The sequence below is a fragment of the Rhinopithecus roxellana genome, chromosome 15 (genome assembly GCF_007565055.1).
Source record: "Rhinopithecus roxellana isolate Shanxi Qingling chromosome 15, ASM756505v1, whole genome shotgun sequence".
Lineage (NCBI taxonomy): Eukaryota > Metazoa > Chordata > Mammalia > Primates > Cercopithecidae > Rhinopithecus > Rhinopithecus roxellana.
In genome coordinates, this window is record NC_044563.1 from 10,950,726 (window position 1) to 10,973,539 (window position 22,814).

Below are 22,814 nucleotides of genomic sequence, written 5' to 3' on the forward strand. Positions count from 1 at the left end.
ACAACAGAATAGGTTTCTGGCCGCACCTATGCTCATTGTATTTTCTCTTGGTGAAAATAGAAGGAATAGCTTACAACTATATGTGGCATTAAAACATTTATTGCAGTTCAGCCACGGTGACTTACACCTGTAATCCCAGCACTTTGGGAGGCGGAGGCAGGCAGATTACTTGAGGTCAGGAGTTCAAGACCAGCCTGGCCAACATGGTGAAACCTCGTCTCTACTGAAAATACAAAAATGAGCCAGACATGGTTGCAGGCGCTTGTAATCCCATCTACTCAGGAGGCTGAGACAGGAGAATCGCTTGAACCCAGAGGCAGAGGTTGCAGTGAACGGAGATCCCGCCATTGCACTCTAGCCTAGGTGACAGAGTGAGACTCTGTCAAAAGTATAATAATAATTGCAAGTTATGTTTTTTGTTTTTTTCTTTTTATTTTACTTTATTTTATTGTGTTTTATTTATTTATTTATTTTGAGACAGTATCTTGCTGTGTTGCCTGGGCTGGTCACCAGCTCCTGGGCTCAAGCAATCCTTACATTTCAGCCTCCCAAAGTGCTGGGATTACAGGCATGAACCACTGCACTGGCATGTTTTTTCTTTTTTCTTTTTTTTTCCCCCGAGACAGAGTTTCATTCTTGTTGCCCAGCCTGGAGTGCAATGGCACGATCTTGGCTCACTACTACCTCCAACTCATGGTTCAGCCTCAGCCTTCTGCCTCAACCTCCCTAGTAGCTGGGATTACAGGTGCCTGCCACCACACTTGGCTAATTTTTGCATATTTAGTAGAGACAGGGTTTCACCATGTTGGTCAGGCTGGTCTCAAACCCCCTGACCTCAAGTGATCCGCCCACCTCGGCCTCCCAAAGTGCTGGGATTACAGGCGTGAGCCATAGCACCTGGCCATGTTTTTTCTTTTTATTTTTCTTTTTTTTTTTTGAGACGGAGTCTTGCTCCATCGCCCAGCCTGGAGTGCAATGGCCGGATCTCAGCTCACTGCAAGCTCCGCCTCCCAGGTTCATGCCATTCTCCTGCCTCAGCCTCCTGAGTAGCTGGGACTACAGGCACCAGCCACCTCGCCCAGCTAGTTTTTTGTATTTTTTAGTAGAGACGAGGTTTCACCATATTAGCCAGGATGGTCTCGATCTCCCGACCTCGCTATCCGCCCGTCTCAGCCTCCCAAAGTGCTGGGATTACAGGCTTGAGCCACCGTACCCAGCCGTTTTTTCTTTCTTTCTTTCTTTTTTTTTTTTTTTTTTTTTTTTTGAGACGGAGTGTCGCTCTGTGGCCCAGGCTGGAGTGCAGTGGCCAGATCTCAGCTCACTGCAACCTCCGCCTCCCGGGTTCACGCCATTCTCCTGCCTCAGCCTCCCAAGTAGCTGGGACTACAGGCGCCCGCCATCTCGCCCGGCTAGTTTTTTTTTGTATTTTTTTAGTAGAGACGGGGTTTCACCGTGTTAGCCAGGATGGTCTCGATCTCCTGACCTCGTGATCCACCCGTTTCGGCCTCCCAAAGTGCTGGGATTACAGGCTTGAGCCACCGCGCCCGGCCGTTTTTTCTTTTTTAAGTAAAGGTCTTGCTCTGTCACCCAGGCTGTAGTGCAGTGGCGTGATCACGGCTCACTGCAGCCTTGAACTTCCAGACTCAGATGATCCTCCTGCCTCAGCCCACCACCCCACCCCAGGTAGTTGGGACTACAGGCATGTGCCACCACACCAAGCTATTTTTTTTTAATTTTTTATTAACGATAGAGTTTCACTATGTCACCCAGGCTGGTCTCAAACTCTGGGCTCAACGATCCTCCTGCCTCAGCCCCCCAAAGTACTGGGGAGTACAGGCGTGAGCTGCAAATTAGTTTTAACAAGTCAATATTGTTGAATGAGCAGATAAATGTTACTATTTTGCAACAAGCTCTGGTGTCTTAGTAGTTTTTTTTTTCTTTTTTTACCCCCTTCTTTTGCTTGATACTGTTGTAGATTTATAGTGTTTTGTTTGCCAAGGATGGTAGTTCATGCCTGTAATCCTACCACTTTGGGAGGACAAAGCAGGAGGATTGTTTGAGGCCAGAAGTGGGAGACCAGCCTTGGCAACATCAAAAGACCCCATCTCTATAAAAATATTTTTCTTTTTTTGAGACGGAGCCTTGTTCTGTCACCCAGGCTGGAGTGCAGTGGCATGATCTCTGCTCACTGCAACCTCTGCCTCCCAGGTTCAAGCAATTCTCCTGCCTCAGGCTCCCAAGTAGCTGGGGTTACAGGCACCTCCCATCATGCCCGGCTAACTTTTGTATTTTTGTAGAGACAGGGTTTCACCATGTTGGCCAGGCTGGTCTTGAACTCCTGACCTTAGGTGACCTGTCCACCTCAGCCTCCCAAAGTTTTGGGATTACAGGTGTGAACCACCATGCCCAGCCCAAAAACTGTTTTTGATTTATTTATTTATTTATTTTAACATGGACTCTTGCTCTGTTGCCCACGTTGGAGTGCAGTGGCATGTAATTTCTTTTAATTTTTAAAAATAGATTCCGTCTGGGTGCAGTGGCTAACATCTGTAATCCCTGCACTTTGGGAGGCCGAGGTGGGTGGATCACGAGGTCAAAAGATCGAGACCACCCTGGCCAACATGATGAAACCCTGTCTCTACTAAAAGTACAAAAATTAGCTGGGCGTGATGGCACATGCCTGTAGTCCCAGCTACTTGGGAGGCTGAGGCAGGAGAATCGCTTGAACCCAGGAGGTGGAGGTTGCAGTGAGCCAAGATCGTGCCACTGCACTGCAGCCTGGCAACAGAGCAAGACTCTGTCTCAAAAAAAAAAAAAAAAAAAGATTCTAATTGTGATATAAAGGTGTGATAAAATAGCCATTTATAATAAAAGAATATGTCTCTCAGCATTTAATTGCTCAGACATGACTACACCAAAGAAACATAAGATGTCAGATACTTGGCTGGGCACAGTGACTCACGCTGGTAATCCCAGCACTTTGGGAGGCGGAGGCGGCGGATCACAAGGTCAGGAGATCGAGACCATCCTGGCCAACACGGTGAAACCCCGTCTCTACTAAAAAATACAAAAAATTAGCTGGGCGTGGTGGCGGGCACCTTTAGTCCCAGCTACTCTGGAGGCTGAGGTAGGAGAATGGCGTGAACCCGGGAGGTGGAGCTTGCAGTGAGCCGAGATCGCGCCACTGCACTCCAGCCTGCGTGACAGAGCGAGACTCCATCTCAAAAAAAAAAGATAAAAAAAAGAAAAAATCAGATACTTGCACCTGCCTGTATAATCACCGATACAAATGTGATTTCCCAAAATGTTTTTTAAAAAATAAAACAGTAAAGTTTTAGCATAAACAAAATAAGTTTTGGAATCTTTAGGATATTTAAAACTGCTAGACTGGGCGTGGTGGCTCACATCTGTAATGCCAGCAGTTTGGGAGGCTGAGGTGGGTGGATCACCTGAGGTCGGGGGTTCAAGACCAGCCAGCCAACATGGTGAAACCTCAGCTTTACTAAAAATATGAAAATTAGCCAGGCGAGGTGGCAGGCGCCTGTAATCCCAGCTACTCGGGAGGCTGAGGTGGGAGAATATCTTGAACCCGGGAGGCGGAGTTTGCAGTGAGCCAAGATTGTGCTATTGCACTCCAGCCTGGACAACTAAGCGAAACACCGTCTCAGAAAAAGACTGCTTAAAAAAAACAGTACCTTGTTTTTATGTGTTCTGGGCTCTTAATTGCAAATACACATGTGGTTTTCCAAAATGTTTAAAAAATAATAATAATAAAATTTTAGCATAAACAAAATACAGTTTTAGAAACTTCAGGATATGTTAAATCTGCTAAAAAAAAAAAAAAAGTACCTTGTTTTTATGTGTTCTGGGCTCTTATTTATAAATGGATTCACCTTCATGAATATCCAGTGAGGCAGTAAAAGTTACACAGAACATAGCTCTTCACTGTGCATGACCATGTCATGCTTTGCAGACATCTGGCATATTTGCCTCTGCCCACTAAATGACAGTGTGTCTCTACCTCACCTGATGACAACAAAAAAATGCTCCTACAGATTCTAAAATGCACCCTGGGGACCAATTTTACATTCTCAGTAACTACTATGCTAACAAAATCTTCTTCCATGTCAAATGTATGACTGTTGTTTCTTCTTCTGAAAGAGCCTACCTGGATGTAGACATTACTCTGTCCTCGGAAGCTTTCCATAATTACATGAATGCTGCCATGGTGCACATCAACAGGGCCCTGAAACTCATTATTCGTCTCTTTCTGGTAGAAGATCTGGTTGACTCCTTGAAGGTTAGTTGTTTCTGCAGCTCTTGGTGGTGAAACAGAAAAAGCAGGGACGGGGTTATAATTCGGAGGAAAAACAGTACATAGGATTTTATCAGGCAAAAATGAACATATGCTTAGCTCAGTTATTCTATAATGGGATAGGAGTCACTAGAGAAAAGTATAGTCTGCTGGGGAACAAACATCAGAAGAGAGGTGATGTAATTGGCAGCAGTGCAGTTTCAGTCTTTGGACCTCAGAGAACTACAGACTTCACTCACATACCTTCAAATGTATAACACAAGTAGGGAACCTTCATTTGGAAATGATCCATGTCACACATCACTAAATTAATGCAGACTTAATTAGCTGGAGGAGAATGACATCAGTTAATGTGAATTTTGCCTTATGGTTATTCCTGCTTAACTTTTGACATTGGCCTTCCCAGCTGGCTGTCTTCATGTGGCTGATGACCTATGTTGGTGCTGTTTTTAACGGAATCACCCTTCTAATTCTTGGTAAGGTGGCAAGGAGAATGTGCCCACGCTCTTTGGAGTAGTTTGTAAGAATAAGAGTGAAGAGAATGCCCAACATGGCTCTACTCATTCTTCATTTCCCAGTCTTGACCCATAGAGACCTGGGAGTAGGCACTGAAGGAACCAGCCTTTGTGGTCACAGGTTTATGAAATGGTCTCAGTTATAAATTAAGAAATACCAAAACAGCTGGAAGTAAAGGACAGTTGTCTAGATGTAGTTTAAATATGGGATCTTATTTACAGAAACCATTTTGGTAATTTGGAAATTGTTATTTGTGGTACAAAGAAGGTAGCCTATACACCTGGAGGGGTTTTTTTTGTTTTGTTTTTTGTTTTGTTTTAACACTGCCTTAAATTAGCTGTCCTAATTGGGAGCTCTAACCAGGATTTCTCATTTTGAGGAATACCTGTGTTTTCCTGTATTTTGTGAGGAAAAATGTATATATTACTCTGAGTCTTAAGATGTGACTGTCTCTCATATACACTTGCCATGTCCCATGATTCTGTCTTACAGCTGAACTGCTCGTTTTCAGTGTCCCAATTGTCTATGAGAAGTACAAGGTAAGCATCTGTCTGTTCCAAATCAAATGTGCCAGTTGATGTATGACTAGTTTTAATTCATTTTTGAGACACTGAATGTTCAGACCAGTCTTTTTATAACTATTTCTACAATCTAATTTTGTCAGTCAAGTGCCTATAAGAAACTGGTGACAGTAGTTTCCTCCAAGGAGAGAAACTGGATATTTAGGAGAGAGATGATTAGTAAAGAGAAACTTCCTTTTTATACCTGTGTGCTTTTGAGTTTTTAATCATGTGGATGTATTTTCTTTTTTTTTTTTTTTTTTTTTTTTTTTTTTTTTTTTTTTGAGACAGAGTCTCACTCTGTTGCCCGGGCTGGAGTGCAGTGGCCGGATCTCCGCTCACTGCAAGCTCCGCCTCCCGGGTTTACGCCATTCTCCTGCCTCAGCCTCCCGAGTAGCTGGGACTACAGACGCCCGCCACCTCGCCCGGCTAGCTTTTTGTATTTTTTAGTAGAGACGGGGTTTCACCGTGTTAGCCAGGATGGTCTCGATCTCCTGACCTCGTGATCCGCCCGTCTCGGCCTCCCAAAGTGCTGGGATTACAGGCTTGAGCCACCGCGCCCGGCCTGGATGTATTTTCTATGCAAAAGTAATAAGTTGAAAAAATGCTTAGGCCAGGGGTGGTGGCTCTTGCCTGTAATCCCAGCACTTTGGGATGCCGAAGCAGGACAATTCCTTGAGCCCAGGAATTCAAGACCAGCCTGGGCAACCTGGCAAAACCTTGTCTCTACAAAAAATAGTAGCCGGATGCAGTGGCCTGCACCTGTAGTCTAAGGTAGGAGAATCTACTTGAGCCTGGGAGGCAGAGGTTGCAGTGATCCGAGATCGTGCCATTGCACTCCAGTCTGGGTGTTGGGAGTGAAACCCTGTCTCAAAAAGGCCAGGAGCAGTGGCTCACGCCTGTAATCCTAACACTTTGGGGGGCCAAGGTGGGCAGATCACTTGAGGTCAGGAGTTCGAGACCAGCCTGGTCAACATGGTAAAACCCCATCTCTACTAAAAATACAAAAATTAGTCCAGTGTGGGGCCGGGCGCGGTGGCTCACACCGGTAATACCAGCACTTTGAGAGGCCAAGGCGGGCGGGTCGTGAGGTCAGGAGATTAAAACCATCCTGGCTAACAAAGTGAAACCCCGTCTCTACTAAAAATACAAAAAATTAGCCAGGCGTGGTGGCCGGTGCCTGTGGTCCCGGCTGCCTGGAGGGCTGAGGCAGGGGAATGGCGTGAACTCAGGAGGCAGAGTTTGCATTGAGCCAAGATTGCGCCACTGCACTCCAGCCTGGACAACACAGCGAGACTCCATCTCAAAAAAAATGAAATAAAAATTAGCCTAGTGTGGTGGCACACGCCTGTAGTCCCAGTTACTTGTGAGGCTGAGGCAGGAGAATTGCTTGAACCTGGGAGGCGGAGGTTGCAGTAAACCGAGATTGCGCCACTGCACTCCAACCTGGGTGACAGAGCAAGACTCCATCTCAAAAAAAAAAAAAACGCTTAAATGAATAAAAGCCAAATGTCTAAAAGGAAACTTTAAACTCTAGGTTATTAAGGTAATCCATCAGTGTGAAGAGGTGGGTGCTTGCATTGTTGGATCATGTGTACCAAGTATACTAGATGCTCTGAGATTATTCTTTATGGATTAAGTCATCCATCAAGTGTCTTTTTGGCTTTTTGGTATTAAGTGCATTGGTGTTACACAAGAGCCATAATGTATTTATGATCACAGAAAATAGATTAGACACACAGTTTCTAGTAATTGGAAACTGTTATATACTCCAGTGTCTCTAAAGAAAATACTTACAAAGACTTAACCTCTGCAAAAGATGAGTGATTTTTTTTTTTTTAACTTGAACAAAGTGTGGGATGTTTATGGTGTAATTTGGATTCTAAAACCAGAGGTTTTAAAAATACTTTTAAGGCTGGGTGCGGTGGCTCATGTATGTAATCCCAGCACTTTGGGAGGCCGAGGCGGGTGGATCACCTGAGGTCGGGAGTTCAAGACCAGCCTGACCAACATGAAGAAACCCTGTCTCTACTAAAAATAAATTAGCCAGGCGTGGTGGCGCATGCCTGTAATCCCAGCTACTTGGGAGGCTGAGGCAGGAGAATTGCTTAAACCCGGGAGGTGGAGGTTTCGGTGAGCTGGGATTGCACCCTTGCACTCCAGCCTGGGCAACAAGAGCAAAACTCCATCTAAAAAAAAAAAAGAAGGCCAGGCACAGTGGCTTATGCCTGTAATCCCAGATGCCTGTAATCCCAGCACTTTGGGAGGCCGAGGCAGGTGTGGATCACGAGGTCAGAGATGGAGACCATCCTGGCTAACATGGTGAAACCCCGTCTCTACCAAAATACAAAAAGTGGTGCCGGGCGCTTGTAGTCCCAGCTACTTGGGAGCCTGAGGCAGGAGAATGGCGTGAACCCGGGAGGTGGAGCTTGCCGTGAGCCAAGATAGTGCCACTGCACTCCAGCCTGGGTGAGAGCAAGACTCTGTCTCAGAAAAAAAAACTTTTAAAAACTGGGTATTTTCATTTTCTAGACTACTCAGTAGTGTTTAAAAAATGATTAAACTAGACAAAACAGCAGTGCCTTCAGGAAAATTGGTGATCTGTATGTTACCACAACTGAATCTGTTTTCCTTCCTTAAAGACCCAGATTGATCACTATGTTGGCATCGCCCGAGATCAGACCAAGTCAATTGTTGAAAAGTAAGTACATTTAAAGACCACATCATCATGAAGTATGCTTCCTTTCCCCCAATTATCTGTAGTCCCTTGTACAAAATGCTGATGCCAAGGAAAGTAATTTTCATTTTGATAAAAACCTTGGTTAATAGTTTCATTTTACTAGAAATTATTATAGCTGCTTCTGTAAAAAGGAAAAAAAAATCCTTTATATATTTTTTGGCCCTGCCTTCTGGACCTTTGTATCTTAGATTAAAAATTATCAACAGACCAGGCATTTTGACTCACACCTGTAATGCCAGTGCTTTGGGAGGCCGAGACAGGAGGATTGTTTGAGCCCAAGAGTTGAAGACCAGCCTGGGCAACGTAATAGAGCCTTGTCTCTACTAAGAATAAAAAATTAGCTCTGCATAGTAGCACACACCTTTAGTCCTAGCTACTGGAGAGGCTGAGACAAGAGGATCAATGGAAAAAAAAGATCAGTGGAATTTTTTGGAGACGGGGCTCATTCTGTCACCCAGGCTGAGGTACAGCCTCGACCTCCTGGGCTCAGGTGATCCTCCCACCTCAGCTTCTCCAGTAGCAAAGACCATAGGCTACTCTACCTTTTTGAACTGGCTTTTAAACTTTCTTGGTTGCAGGCTGGGCGTGGTGGCTCACACCTATAATCTCAACACTGGGAGGCTGAGGTGGGTGGATCACGAGATCAGGAGTTCAAGGCCAGAGCCAGATGTGGTGGCGCGCAACTCTAGTCCCAGCTACTCGGCAGGCTGAGGCAGGAGAATCGCTTGAAACTGGGAGGCGAGGTTGCAGTGAGCTGAGACCATGCCATTGCACTCCAGCCTGGGCGACTCGGCAGGCTGAGGCGGGAGAATCGCTTGAAACCGGGAGGCGAGGTTGCAGTGAGCTGAGACCATGCCATTGCACTCCAGCCTGGGCGACAGTGAGACTCCGTCTCAAAAAAAACAGTTACTGGTTGCTTCCCCACCTTCATTTATTTTCACATGTATTCATTTAAGCCAAACACATCCCTCTCAGAAACAAAAGTTCTAGTAAATAAGTAACTTAAGGATCAAAGTTTTCTTTTCTAAGATTGCCAAACTCTGTTCCCATTTTTTTAAAACCAATTAATAATTAAATCAGGAAATAAAATAAAGATAAAAAACATCTTTATGACTCCCTGTATCAAATAGTTTTCTTTGTACTTTGTTTTTCCCCATACCTAAAGGACAATATGTTTTTTTTTCTTTTTTGTTTTTTTTTGAGACGGAGTCTCGCTCTGTTGCCAGGGCTGGAGTGCAGTGGCCGGATCTCAGCTCACTGCAATCTCCGCCTCCCAGGTTTACGCCATTCTCCTGCCTCAGCCTCCCAAGTAGCTGGGACTACAGGTACCAGCCACCTCGCCCGGGTAGCTTTTTGTATTTTTTAGTAGAGACGGGGTTTTACCGTGTTAGCCAGGATGGTCTTGAACTCCTGACCTCGTGATCCGCCTGTCTCAGCCTCCCAAAGTGCCGGGATTACAGGCTTGAGCCACCGTGCCCGGCCTTTTTTCTTTAGCTTTTTAGAAACAGGGTCTCACTCTGTCACCCAGGTTGGAGTGCAGTGGCACAAGCTGAAAGCTCACTGCAGCTTTGAGCTCCCTTGCCCAAGTGATCCTCCCACCCCAGCCTCCTGAGTAGCCGACATTACAGGTATGTGCCATGCCCTGGCTAATTTTTTATTTTTTATAGAGATGGGGGTCCCACTATGCTGGGCCAGGCCAGGCTTAAACTTCTGGCCTCAAGTGATCCTCCCACCTTGGCCTCACAAAGTGCTGAGATTACAGGCATGAGCCCTGCTTTTATTTTGAATTATTCACAGAAAATACTGTGAACCCAGCACTTTGAATTTGTGAACACTTTTCTTTTTCTTTTTTTTTTTTTTTTGAGACGGAGTCTCACTCTGTTGCCCAGGCTGGAGTGTAGTGGCACAATCTTGGCTCACTGCAAGCTCCACCTTCTGGGTTCATGCCATTCTCCTGCCTCAGCCTCCCAAGTAGCTGGGACTACAGGTGCCCGCCACCACGCCCAGCTATCTTTTTGTATTTTTAGTAGAGACGGGGTTTCACTGTGTTAGCCAGGATGTTCTCGATCTCCTGACCTCGTGATCTGCCTGCCTCGGCCTCCCAAAGTGCTGGGATTACAGGCGTGAGCCAGCCACCACCCCTGGCCTTTTTTTTTTTTTTTTTTTTTTTGAGACGGAGTCTCGCTGTCACGCAGGCTGGAGTGCAGTGGCACGATCTCTGCTCACTGCAACCTCTGCCTCCTGGGTTCAAGCAATTCTCCTGGATTCACCTGCCTCAGCCTCTGGAGTAGCTGGGATTACAGGTACGCACCAATGCGGCCAGCTAATTTTTGCATTTTTTAGTAGAGACGGGGTTTCGCCATATTGGCCAGGCTAGTCTTCAACTTCTGACCTCGTGATCTGCCCGCCTCAGCCTCCCAAAGTGCTAGGATTACAGGCGTGAGCCACTGCGCCCAGCCGGGAGAATGCGTTTCACATTGCTTATGCAAGTCCAGGACTGTCCTCTAGCATCACAGTTAAAATAAAAACCTAGATCAAATGCTTATGTTTTCACTTTCTTTTTCCCCTCTTTTTCTCAATAGGATCCAAGCAAAACTCCCTGGAATCGCCAAAAAAAAGGCAGAATAACTACATGGAAACCAGAAATGCAACAGTTACTAAAACACCATTTAATAGTTATAATGTCGTTACTTGTACTATGAAGGAACATACTCAGTGTCAGCTTGAGCCTGCATTCCAAGCTTTTTTTTTTAATTTGGTGTTTTCTCCCATCCTTTCCCTTTAACCCTCAATATCAAGCACAAAAATTGATGGACTGAAAAAGAACTATCTTAGAACTCAGAAGAATAAAGAAAGAATCAAATTCATAGGATAAGTCAATACCTTAATGGTGGTGGAGCCTTTATCTGTAGCTTGAAAGGGGAAGATTGGACGTAAAAGAGAAAATGAAAGATAGAACACCTCTGGATCCTTCTAACCAGTTTTCAGCACTAGTCTTACTCAGCTATCCATTATAGTTTTACCCTTAAGAAGTATGATTAACTTATGAAAAAATTATTTGGGGACAGGAGTGTAATATCTTCCTTGGTTTTTTTATTTTTATTTTTTGCAGCTCTCAAATCCTATCTTCCTGCCCCACAATGTGAGCAGCTACTCCTGGTATTCCTTTTCTTTAATGATTTAACTTTCAACTTGATGAATAACTTATAGGTGATAGTGATAATTCCTGATTCCGAGAATGCCATCTGATAAAAAAGAATAGAAATGGAAAGTGGGACTGAGAGGGAGTCAACGGGAATGCTGCGGTGGCCGCCACTCCCTCTGCCACTATCCCCAGGGAAGGAAAGACTCTGCCATTTGGGAAAGTGGTTTCTATGTCACTGGACACCAGTTCTGAGCATTAGTTTGAGAACTCATTCCTGAATGTGCTTTCCTCCCTCTCCCCTGCCCACCTCACCTTAAGTTTAATAAATATGGTTGTACTTTTCTTATGATAAAATAAATGTCTGTAACTGCTGTACACTGCTGTAAACTTGTTAGAGAAAAAAATAACCTGCATGTGGGCTCCTCAGTTATTGAGTTATTGTGATCCTATCTCAGTATGTGGGGGGAACATTCTCAAGAGGTGAAATACAGAAAGCCTTTTTTTCTTGATCTTTTCCCAATTCTTCTCTTGATCTTTTCCCGAGATTCAAATTTCCGATTCCCATTTGAGAGTTTTTTTCTTCACCTTCAACATGAAAATTCAGCGAACTTGAAAGAAAAATCATCTGTGAGTTCCTTCAGGTTCTCACTCATAGCCATGATCGTTCAGAGGGAATATGCACTGGTGAGTTTAAAGGACTATGATATTTGATAGTCCCAAAGTATGGCAGCTGCAAAAAGTAGTGGAAGGAAATTGTCTTTCCACGTTTTGGAAAAATTAGTTAGGAATTTGGATGGGTAAAAGGTACCCTTGCCTTACTCTGTCTTATTTTCTTAGCCCCCTTTTAACTGGTTTCATGTCCTAGTAGGAGGTGCATTCTCCATCCTCATCCTCTGCCCTCCCAGGAAGTCAGTGATTGTCTTTTTGGGCTTCCCCTCCAAAAGACCTTCTGCAGTGGAAGCGCCACATCCAGTTTTTCTTTTGTTGCTGCTGTGTTTAGATAATTGAAGAGATCTTTGTGCCACACAGGATTTTTTTTTTTTTTTTTTAAGAAAAACCTATAGATGAAAAATTACTAATGAAACCCTGTGTACGTGTCTGTGCGTGCAACATAAATACAGTAGCACCTAAGGAGCTTGAATCTTGGTTCCTGTAAAATTGCAAATTGATGTGGTATTAATAAAAAAAAATCACAATGACTGTGGCATCATTCTGCTAACTTTATTCTTTATACACAGTTTGGGTAAAGTAAGAACCAAACACTGTTTCCACTCCCCCTATCCTCACTCCACTTTGGGGGCTTTAAAAAGTGACTAATAGTTGATAATCGTAAGGATTCCCAAGACTGCAGAATTTAGTTGTAGAGAGTAACTGTGCATTTGATCTCTGAAAGAAAATAAGAGACCCTCTAAGAGGTGGTGACCTTAGAAGAATGAGGAGGGGTCAGGGGGTCTTTTATCCCAGATCGGCCTCACACCAGCCTGGGAGATTTCCCCACCTGCAACGTAAAGCAGCCTGTAAATTATATATAGCCACAATGCACTTAAATTGAGTCAATCACCATGGAAAATGGGAACTAAATACATCATCAGGTCTTCATTGAAAGAACTTGAGTGGTCACCTGTGATTAGCTCTTCTCCTAAACTAAGGCTGCTGTGACCCTTAAGCTGGCTTTTAAAAATGTATTCAACATACCTCTTAGAAAACTTAGGCTGAAATATTCTTTAAATGACTGATGCAAACAACTTCACAAATACGCATACAAATGTCTGAATAATGTCACTAAGTAACATGGTATATAAATATGTATTCAGAGTAACATTTACATATTGGCCATAATAGCAAGCATACCATTAACCAAAAAAAAAAAAAAAAAAATCATGGAGACTTCACCTGTTCATGTCAGAATCCCAAGGCAAGGAGGCCAACTCAACTTGCAGCCTCTAACCTGTGAGGCCGTAACTTCCATCAAAGCAGAAATCACCGGAATCACGACCACAGCCCTTCCCCATCACGGGTGCCCAGCACTTCAGCTGCATTAAGATCAGTGAAGGGCTCATGAAAACAGACTGCTAGGCCCCAACCAAGTTTCTGATTCAGTAACCCTAGGGTATGGCCCAAGAATTTTTATTTCTAGCAGATTCCTAAGGTGATGCTGCTGCTCTGAGAGAGACACTTTGAGCTGGTGTGTTTGGGGCTGTCTCAGTAAACATGTCCACTCTCCTCCTGAGGCCTCTCCCTGCCTATGGAGGAGGGAAAACCTCTAACTCCTCCGCCCTGGCTTATCTGAACTTTGGCAGTGGGCTTGAGTGATTATAAATTGGTTGCCCCAATTTACCTACTGTTTTTGAGCAGGCAGAGTAATATTGAGGGTGTTAATACTCTGGATCCGAAAAAATACATGAAGGAAAGTAAAAGAATGGCAGTGCACAGCCTGGTGCCATCCATAATCTCCGTTCTCAAGCTTTTAATACTGTCCCAAAAACCCTGGAGGTTCAAACTCACTGGGAATTTACTTTTCAGTCAACTGACAACCCATTCAAGATCTTCCTGAATCCCTGGTGGCCTCCACAACAAAGAGCACAAAGCCCCCTGCCGAGGAGGCCTTGGGCCCGGTGGCAGCCGTCCCACCTCCAGTTCTGCTGGGGAGAGGAAGGCTGAGCCCACGGCGCCTTCCAGCTGAGGCCCTGCAAAGCTCAGCGTGCTCATCCCCAAACAGTGTGCAGGGCTTTGCCACCTTCAGGAGTCACATATCCACTGTGGTGGCCTGCAGCCCAGCATGTCAATCCTTCGGCAGGCCTGACAAATTTTAATAACCAGTGAATTGGGAAGCAGCCTGGTATTGTGTAAAGAACACTGAGTCGGGAGCTAGAATTTTCATTCTAGTTCTTCTACTGTCCCCACCTGGCTGTGTGATCATCTGGGTTCCTGGGCTCCAATTTACCTATCTGTGAAGGGGAGGAGGGTGGTACTAGTGATCTCCAGGGCCCTTTCCAATTCTGACAATCTTGAATTATATAAAAATGCTATAAAATCCGTGGTATAAAATCCAACTCCAAAACAGGAAGAGTCAAGGGGACTGGGCCTGAGGCACTTGAACCTTGGGTTCTGGCCTGGGGGGTCAGGGGTGAGAGGAGGGGCCTCCTCTTTGCCCTTTGCTTTCCCACCCCCAGGCAGGGGCTGGCCCCCGGTGCCAGGGCATCTCTTCCTCCAGACCTAACCCTCAAGTTCCACCCACTAGCCTCCCCGCCCCGGCTTTAGGACCGAGGGAACTGTCCCTGCAGCAGCCCGGCTTTGTGAAGAGCAGACAGTAGGGCCCGGAGTCTCCCAGCAAGAGTAACATCAGCACAGCTAGTTGGGGTCCTCCCGTCCCCGCCTCTGCCCTCGCTCCTCCTTCCTTCAGGTCCTCCCTCCACCGCCTCTCACAGCTTATCTCTGATACACGCATAATAAATAAGACATTTGCACATAAGGGTGACTGGGTCCTCTGTCCCTGCCCCTCCCCCTTTCATATAAAAGCATTAAATACAGTTTCAAAATAAAATACAAAGAGCAAAAAAGGGCCTGATCTCGGGGCCACCTGTTCTCCACAGGAGAATGAATCTACATATCCCTCTCGGACCTGCCTGGGAGATCGCGGGGCCCCTTCCCTGCCCCACAGGGCCTGAGGCTGCCACGGGGAAAAGAGGCCGAGGCCCGGCCCCAGGCCCTGCGGGTTGAGAATGGTCGCCGCATCCACCGCGGACAAAGGGGGATGGGGATGGGGCGGGAATCGAAGGCTGACTGCCGGGACCGCCTGTGCCCCGGGCTCCCCCGAACCTGGTGGCGCCCGACTCTGAGTTTAGGGGTAAGCAGGGGCCCTCGGGGCAAGAGGAGCAAAGGAAAAAAGTGCTAAGCCCTTTACAAGATGTCCTGGAGGGCGTGGCAGCACCCTGGAAGAAGGGTGGAGCCGCCAGGCGCACGGTTCCCACTGAGCCTGCCCGGGAAGTAGGCGCAGCTGGTCCGACCCGGGCCCCGGGCGCATCGCCCCGCCCTCGGTCCAATGCGCCTTGCCAGCCCGGGAAGGATCCCGAGCCCCGCGGCCCAGCCTCTCGCTGGAAGCCCCAGTGCGCAGCCGGGGCCTCCGAGAGGCCGAGAATCCCAATTAGGGAAGGGCAGCCAGCAGACCCCGAGCCGGGAGCCGTGCCTGCCGGCGTGCAAGGCTGCAGGGAACTGGGCCCCCGGCCAAGGCCAGGGCCAGGACCAGGACCAGGGCCAGGGCCAGGGCCAGGGCCAGGGCCAGAGCCTGCGCAGCCCCAATACTGACTGACGGCGCCCCCAGTCTCGGCCTGCGGAGGATTCCCTCGCGGGGTGCGGCTGGGAGCGCTCGGTTCTAACACCTGGAGACCGCTTTGGATTCTCGGAAAACGTGGGCCCTGCGCGGGGAGGGCAGGGCTCCGGGCCGATGGGAGAGTGCGCATTCCCGCAGCTTTACCGACTGGCTCAGGGACCCAAGCGGCACCGCGCGAACGCCGGTGGCCCCACCCGATCCCCAGTCTCCGCCCGGCCCGGCCAGCGGGGGGCGCGGCCGCGGGAAGCTCTAACACCTGGCGCGAGGATCCGCCAAGTGGGAGTGCCGGGCGAGCACAGGGCGAGGAGGGACCGATCCGACCCGACCCGACCCGACCCGACCCGTGAGCCCGCTAGGCCGCTACGCCCGACACACGGCGCCAGACTTGAGGTCTGCGCCGCCGTCGCGCGGCGCCGGGGCGGGCGGCCCGAAGCCCTCGTGGCCGTAGCAGCGCAGCGCCGCCTCCTCGTAGGCCTCCAGGATGGTCTGGCGCTCCTCGGGCGTGAAGTCCATGGAGAAGGGGTGCACCTGCAGGATGTGGCGCTTGATGGTGCTCACCTTGAGCGTGGCCAGCGCGCCCCCGCACACCATGCACACCAGGCCGCGCCGGCTGCCGTCGTAGTCCATCAGGTACTCGCCCCGCCAGCGCGGCTGGTAGTTCCGCCGCTGCTCCCGGCTGCGGGGCGGGGGCGGCGGCGGGGGAGGCGGCGGCGGCGGCAAGGCGAGTCCCCCGGGCTCCTGGCCGTCCTCTTCGTCCTCCTCTTCTTCGGCGGGCCGTTCCAAGGGAGCCCCAGGAGACAGCGGAACGTCGCCTAGGGAGGGACAAAGGGCTGCATTGGCGACGGCGGGGGACAACAGGCCGGGCCCCGCGTCTCATCTCCGGTCACCCCGCCTTTGCCCTTCTGTCCCATCCTCTAGTCCCTTATTCCCCAACAGCGCGCGACCCTCGCTCCCTGCCTGCCCGGGGCCCTGTCCGGCTCTCCCTCTCCGCCTGCTCTGGCCCCACCGCTCACCCCACTCCTCCTCCTCCTCTGGCTCCTCCTCCTCGTCCCCTCCCCCCTCCTCGGAGACTGCGGCTGTGTCGGGGGCGGCGGGGCCCCGGGGGGACTCGGGGCGGGGCAGCCCCAGGGCCAGCAGGTGGGCGGCCTTCTCGCTCCACTCCCGGGCGATGAGGGCCTGGACGGGCCCGCCGAGGCGCGTGGAGCCCGGGTGGCGCCGGCGGATGTGGCGCTCGATGGTGCTCATCTTGAGCGAGGCCAGCGCGCCCCCGCACACCCCGCACACCAGGCCGCGCCGGCCGCCGTCCAGCTCCATGAGGTACTCCAGCCGCCAGCGCTCCTGGGGGTGGCGGCGGTGGGCGCGGCCCCGCGGCGACCGGCCCGGGACCCCCGCCCTCTCGCCCTCGCCCTCCTCCAGCTCCTCCTCCTCCTCTGCGGGCCCGGGCCTCTCAGGGACCCAGCCAGCCTCTTCCTTTACGTCTGGGGGGCTGAGATCCTGAGAGGTGGGGGCTCCAGCAGCGGAGGCCGAGTCCCAGCTCTTTCCGGTCAGGTCCTGGGGGGCGAGGTCATCGCCTGTTGGGGAAGGGGTGAGGGAGAGGGGCTCAGCCTGCTGGCTGGGTTGCCCTTGCTCACGCAGAGGGGTCCATCCTGGCTCCTCACCCCAGCCCCAAGCTAAAGGCCCCAGTTTGTCTGTATCTGGGGGCGGAGTGAGTGTATGTGTGTTGAGCGCCAGCTCCTGGCCTTCAGCCCTCAGCCCTAAGTCCCTGCCTCCCAGTTTTGGCCAGACCCCACTTCAGAGCCCCAATATGAGGGGGTCTTAGCCTGGGATGGGCCTCGCACCTGGTGGGGACTGGGTGAGCTCAGACAGCGCCTCAGGCTGGCCCCCCCAGGCCTGCAGCAGGGCACTGCGCTGGGGGCCGCTGAGCCCCAGGGAGCCGGGGTGCACCTCCAGCACGTGGGCACGGATGTCGTCCAGGTGCAGGCTGGGCAGTGCCCGACCACAGGCCATGCACACCAGCCGGTTCCCCCGCGGGTCATAGTCCATGAGACACTCGGCCCGGAACCAGTTCTGCAGGGACTCCTTCAGCCTCCTCTCCAGGCGCCGGGCCCCTAGCCCCCTGCTGCCCCCGGCCCTCCGGGAGGCTGAGAGGCGTAGACGCCGAGCCCGGGGTGCCACTGGGCCCCCTCGCCGCTGGCGCCGGCAGCCCCCACCAGCTGGGGCTTTGCCTGAAAGGGTTGGAGGGAAGGAACTGAGACGCTGGCCCCACAGAGCACCCCACTACAGCCACTCTCTCACTTGGGCCCCAGGCCTAACCTTTGCCCTTCTCTTCCTCTCCCCTGAACTCCTAACTCCACCTCCCTAAACCCTCCTCTGCTCACATCTGCTCACACTTCAAGCACCACCCACACTTCCCCCAGAGTGGAATTTAGCCCTGTCCCTGGCTTTCACCGTCAGCCACACCTCTCCAGCACCCCCCTTCCCTCACCCACCCCAGCCAGGCCTCCCCGCTCCAAGCCTTTCAAAGGCCCGTCGCCCAACCTCTCTCCTTGATACTTCAAGACCACAGAACGTCCAAGCTGCCATGGACATCGGAGGCCCTCTCACCCCACTGTCCTTCCCCCGCCTTTGTATGATAAGGGCGATAAACAGACCCCACCCAGAGAAGGAGCAGTGACTTGCTCAAGAACACCAGCTCCTTGGCAGAGCAGCTGACCCACTGCACCCCACTGGCCACCCAGACCCCCGCCTCTACAGAATCTGCATTTGCGTTACCTGGACCCTTGGGTGGGCAAGCGGGGACGCCAGCCCCCTCCTCCTCGTCCTCTTCTTCCTCCTCCTCCTCCTCCTCAGCCCCCTGGACCCCCAGGCCCTCGGCCTCTCCGCAGGCCCCCAGCCCCAGGTGTGCATCCCAGCTGTTGCTGATGACTTCCTTCTCCCGGGGACTCCAGTGCAAGGAGTAGGGGTGCTTTTGGCGGATGTGGCGCTTGATGGTGCTGAGCTTGAGGGTGGCCAGGGAGCTGCCGCACACCATGCACACCATGCCATGCCGGGCAGGGTTGAAGTCCATCAGGTACTCCAGCCGCCAGTGGTCGTGGTAGTAGCGCCGGTGGTCACGGCCAGGGATTCGGCTCTTTCCAGGCCTTGAAGCCCGGGCCTCACAGTGGTCTGAGTATTTCCTGCCTGAAGATGTTGGTCCCCGGGCCCTGGAGGAGGGCAGGGGGGCACTCCCCCAGGACCCCAAGGCACCCCCTTCCAGCTGAAGATCTTGCCCTGAAGGGGAAAGGGAGAGAGTTTTTCAATCTCTGATTTCCAGGGAAAGAAGCGAGGGCTTCAATGGTGAGCCCTGAGAAAGGGAGCTGGGGGAGGGGGTGTTCCGGGGCAGGAAAGGGATGGCAACAGCAATACAAGGGATGTAGGAGAAGCGGGGAGCCAAAACATTAGCCCTTTACAAAGGGCAAGGACCCTTTAAGAGGAGATCAAGAACAAAAGGACGCAGGGCACTATGGAACTAGCTCTGACTTTTTAAAAAACAAGGTGAGGGCCAAGGAGCCAGCCAGCTCTGTAAGGTGCCCTTTCTGGACAAGAGCTGTAGGGAGAAAGCTGGGAGAGCAGCAGGCCAGGGCGGTTCCAGCCGGAGCAGAGCAGGCAGTGGGGCCAGACAAACAAAGGGGGCATCTGTCTGCAGCCAGGGCTGCATACAGGACCCACCCGCCTGGGGCCCCCGCCAGGAGGGCCCCACCCACAAGTCTTCTCCCTTTTTCCAGTAATGCTTCAAATACAGCCTCCTGAGAGTCCCATTTTGGGGATGGGCTAGGCATTGTCAGTTCCCCAAATCTAGGCCCCCAGATGGGAGGGATCCCCAAGACAAAGCTGCCAACATCTCCAGGGAAAGGAGTTTCTGAGACCAAAACTTCTCCAGATTCTGGAGGAGCCAATGACCCTGAAAAGGGATGGGAGGAGGGCCACCAGAGTGGCAACTAATGACACTGCGGCAGGGAGTGGCCACCATCCACTGAAGCCCATTAAGTCTTTCTGGGGCTTTATTTGCTGCTCTGGCAGGGGGCTGGCCACTGCCCAGCAGTCAGAAGGGCGGGCACTGGAGAGGCCCCACTAACCCAATGGTGTTCCCTGTGTCAGACACCCACCCAGAGCAGTACCCTACCCTCCCTACAGTCCCCACCCCTCTTGATTTAGAAAAATGGTCTCCTGGGCACACAGGCAGGTTCTGGTCATTCTCCCAGTGGAGAATCACAGGGTTGGGAAAACAAAAGACAGGATCAGAAAGGGCTCCTGTCACCCTTGTGGAAGTTTTTTTTGTTTCAGTTTTCATTTAAGTAGATCCATAGAATCTACTGGCTTCGGAGTCATAGGCTTGGGTTCAAGTCCTGGCTTCACTGGTAACTTGCTCTGTGACCTTTGATAGGTCATGTCCACCCTCTGGGCCTGGGCTTCTTTGTCTGCAAAGACACTGGCTAGCTGGCTGGTCTCTAAGCATCCTTCCAGCGCTGGATCCAGGCTAGCCTAAGGTGGATTGGCCCTTTAAGAGCCGAAAAAGGGGGAGGAGCCGAGGTTCTTTAAAAACAAAAGGGGATGGGGCGTTTCTGGGAGGGGAGAGACCGGGAGGGGAGCCTGGAGATTCGGGCTGAGTCTCCCTGGCCTGAAGGAAACCTTCAAGGGTCTTAAGGCGTGACCCTGCAGCCGGGAAATGAGTAAACAGTCTCCTCTGAGAGCGAACGAGGAAGACTGGCTGGTTCCGCTACAGCTGACAAATTAGGGCAAAAAAAATTCTGAAAAGAAGGGAAGGGAGAATGCACGGGCAGGAGGGGTATCTGCCTTTGTGGGCGCACCCATCGCTTTAAAAACTGCCCGCGGTGGGAAAAGATGGTGTGAGCCCCCTGGGCGCAAGCGATGCACTTTCCTAGGGAGAACGTGGGAGAAAAGAAAAAGGGTGCATGTCTCTCACAAGGCCACGAGACGAGAGGAGCAGCCCGATTTACAACAGCAGAGTTAGGAGCTGAGCTCAGCTCCGCTGGGGAAAAGCCCCCGAAGGGGACCCAGGGTCTGGACGGACTTTTAAGAGACAGCCCGATTAGGGAGACAACCTGGGAGTCTGAAAGAGAAAGGGGCGGGGGCCGCGGCAAGTCCACCAGCCTCGCTCCGTGGCGCCCTGCCCCGTGGGGCCCCTCGGGCCTGGCCCCCAAGGCGGGGCGCTGCGGGCGGCCGCGGGGCCCTTTAAGGGGGAGGCGAGCCGCCCAAGCCCCGCGGGCCGACCCCGGTAGCTGGGCGGGGGGCTCCCCCGCCAGCCCTGCAGCCGCGCTCCGCGCCCACCAGGTGGCGCCCCCGGCCGCCCTGCCCGCGTCCCCCGCTTTGTTCGGCGGCGGAGAGGGGCCCCGAGCCGCAGCCCTCCCCTCCCCCACGCCGGGGCCCCCGCCCGGGCCGCCGGCCCCAGCTCTTACCGCCTTCGTCTTCCTCCGGCTCCGCGCTGCCGCTCGATCCGGCGGGCGGCAGCCGTCGGCCCCGTGCCGAGGCCACTGCTGGCCCGGGGCCGCCCCTGCCGCCGCTGCTCCGGCTCCGGTGGTCCCCGCCGGGCTCCATGCGCTGCGCTGCGGAGCGGGGCCCCGGGGCGGCGGGGCGCGGGGCCGCGGGGCTGGCGGCAGCCCGCGCGGAGCGCTCGCTGCGCGGGGCCCCGGGGCGCGGGGCGCATGCACGGGGCGGCCGGCCGCACGGACGGCAGGCTGCTCGCTCGGCGGCGCGGGCTGGACCGGGGTGGGGATTCCTGTCTGGGGCCCCTGGGGCTCCTTTAAGGGCTCCTGGGTAAATTTAAAGGGGCCGCGCGCTATTTCCTCCTGCCAGCTCGCGGGGGGCTGGGGGGAAAGGCGGGAGGCGACGAGCCCAGCCGAGGCTCAGCAGCCTGCGCCCGGTTCGGACGCTAGGGGCACGGACCTCGCCGCCCCCGCGGGCCCGCACCGCCGCCTCCGGGGCTCCGGTCCCGGCTCCCGAAGGGTCACCGAGGTGGCGAGGGGTGCCCGCGTCCCCTGCGACGCGCTTCCACCCGGGCTCGGCTCGCGGCCACCGCCCCCTCGGGGTATCTCAGCGCCGGGAGCGCCCGCTGGGGAGGCCGGGGTCCCTGCCCGGGGCTGCCTCCCGCCACGCAAGCGGGTCGCGAGCTCGGTGCGGGCCCCGGAGCGGCCGCTACTGGCAGGGGCCCCAGATGGCTGCGGCCCCGCCGAGAGGGTGGAGCCGTGGGGGCGGCCGCGCCCCCTCCCGCGGGAGCCGCCCGGGAGCGCTGAGAGCTCGAGCTTCTCATGGGAGGGGCGGACAGGCGAGGCTCCCCCAAGCCAGCGAGGGGTGGGGGCGGCTTCCGCAGTGACTCGGGCTGGGGAGAGGGGCGCACAGCATACCCGCGGAGAGCCGGCTGCGCCGGGTCCCGACCCTGCGGGGCGGAGGTGGCCCCAGGATAGAAGCCGGGAGGAGAGGGCGTGCGCGGCGGTGACTCAGGATCCTGCCCCCGCAGGCCTGGGGGTGCCTGACGAGCCCCTGACGCAGCCCCAGACCCCTGTCCCGGCCCTAGGAAGCGAAGAATGCTGGCCCCGGGAGGGGTGTCGGGCATCTGGGGAGGCGCGTTACCACGGCTGGGAAGCGCTGGGCGGACCCTGGCTGCAGGTCCCCGGGCGCCCCCGGGCTCCCGGCTCCCGAGAAGCGGAGCGCAGGGACCGTGAGAGGCAGCCGGAGCGCAGCAGCCTGGGGTCCTCCTGCGAGGACCGGCGGGAGGAGCAGGTGCTCGCTTTGCCTGAGGTTGGGCGCCCACAACAAAGGCGATTCCTGGACATCCAAATTACAGGGTGCGGGAGGCCTGCAGGGTCTTCTTGTCTGGAGGCGGGTTTTGTTCCCTGCACTGGGGAGGTACCCAGCGGTCGCCGATGGCAGTTCGTCCGCTCCTCACCGCCTACTGTGTGCCCTCATGCTTTCAGACGCTGGACACACAGCAGTGAAGAAGATGGGCAAGACTGATACTGCCTGTGACTCTCCTTTTCAGAGGCACCCACAGCCTCTGAAAAGGAAACCGCTCCAGCCTTTCGGGAGCCATGGGAATTAAATTACTTGGAACACAGGAAACTTGTCCCCGATGTGTTTCTGAGGAGGGGACAAAACTAAGATTTCTTAAGTGCCTCTGGGCTCTGTCGCCGCGGAAATGTCCCATCTCTTCC

General features: G+C 52.8%; 3 protein-coding genes across 3 annotated transcripts in view; 1 reads left to right on the top strand and 2 right to left on the bottom strand.

Moving 5' to 3' along the window:
• The window catches only part of LOC104672830 (reticulon-3), a 72,937-nt gene extending 60,471 nt beyond the window's left edge, over nucleotides 1–12,466 (top strand). Inside the window, exons 3-7 of the mRNA XM_010376721.2 lie at nucleotides 4,162–4,300; nucleotides 4,722–4,791; nucleotides 5,324–5,370; nucleotides 8,034–8,092; nucleotides 10,714–12,466. Coding sequence (XP_010375023.1) covers nucleotides 4,162–4,300; nucleotides 4,722–4,791; nucleotides 5,324–5,370; nucleotides 8,034–8,092; nucleotides 10,714–10,759 — 361 coding nt within the window. The 3' untranslated portion in view covers nucleotides 10,760–12,466. The remainder of the gene's footprint in view (nucleotides 1–4,161; nucleotides 4,301–4,721; nucleotides 4,792–5,323; nucleotides 5,371–8,033; nucleotides 8,093–10,713) is intronic.
• A 10-nt stretch (nucleotides 12,467–12,476) lies between these two features.
• Nucleotides 12,477–15,765, bottom strand: LOC104672860 (collagen alpha-1(I) chain-like). The gene has a single exon (XM_010376737.2). It carries the CDS (start codon nucleotides 15,734–15,736, stop codon nucleotides 14,810–14,812), a length of 927 nt encoding a protein of 308 aa, XP_010375039.1. The 5' UTR covers nucleotides 15,737–15,765; the 3' UTR covers nucleotides 12,477–14,809.
• On the bottom strand, nucleotides 12,479–21,823 carry C15H11orf95 (chromosome 15 C11orf95 homolog). The gene is made up of 5 exons (XM_030918249.1): nucleotides 21,063–21,823; nucleotides 18,379–18,876; nucleotides 17,445–17,831; nucleotides 16,620–17,177; nucleotides 12,479–16,418 (listed from the first exon to the last, which is right to left on the bottom strand). The coding sequence occupies exons 1-5, from the start codon at nucleotides 21,199–21,201 to the stop codon at nucleotides 15,967–15,969; spliced, it is 2,034 nt and encodes a 677-aa protein (XP_030774109.1). The 5' UTR covers nucleotides 21,202–21,823; the 3' UTR covers nucleotides 12,479–15,966.
• Between the last annotated feature and the right edge of the window lie 991 nt (nucleotides 21,824–22,814).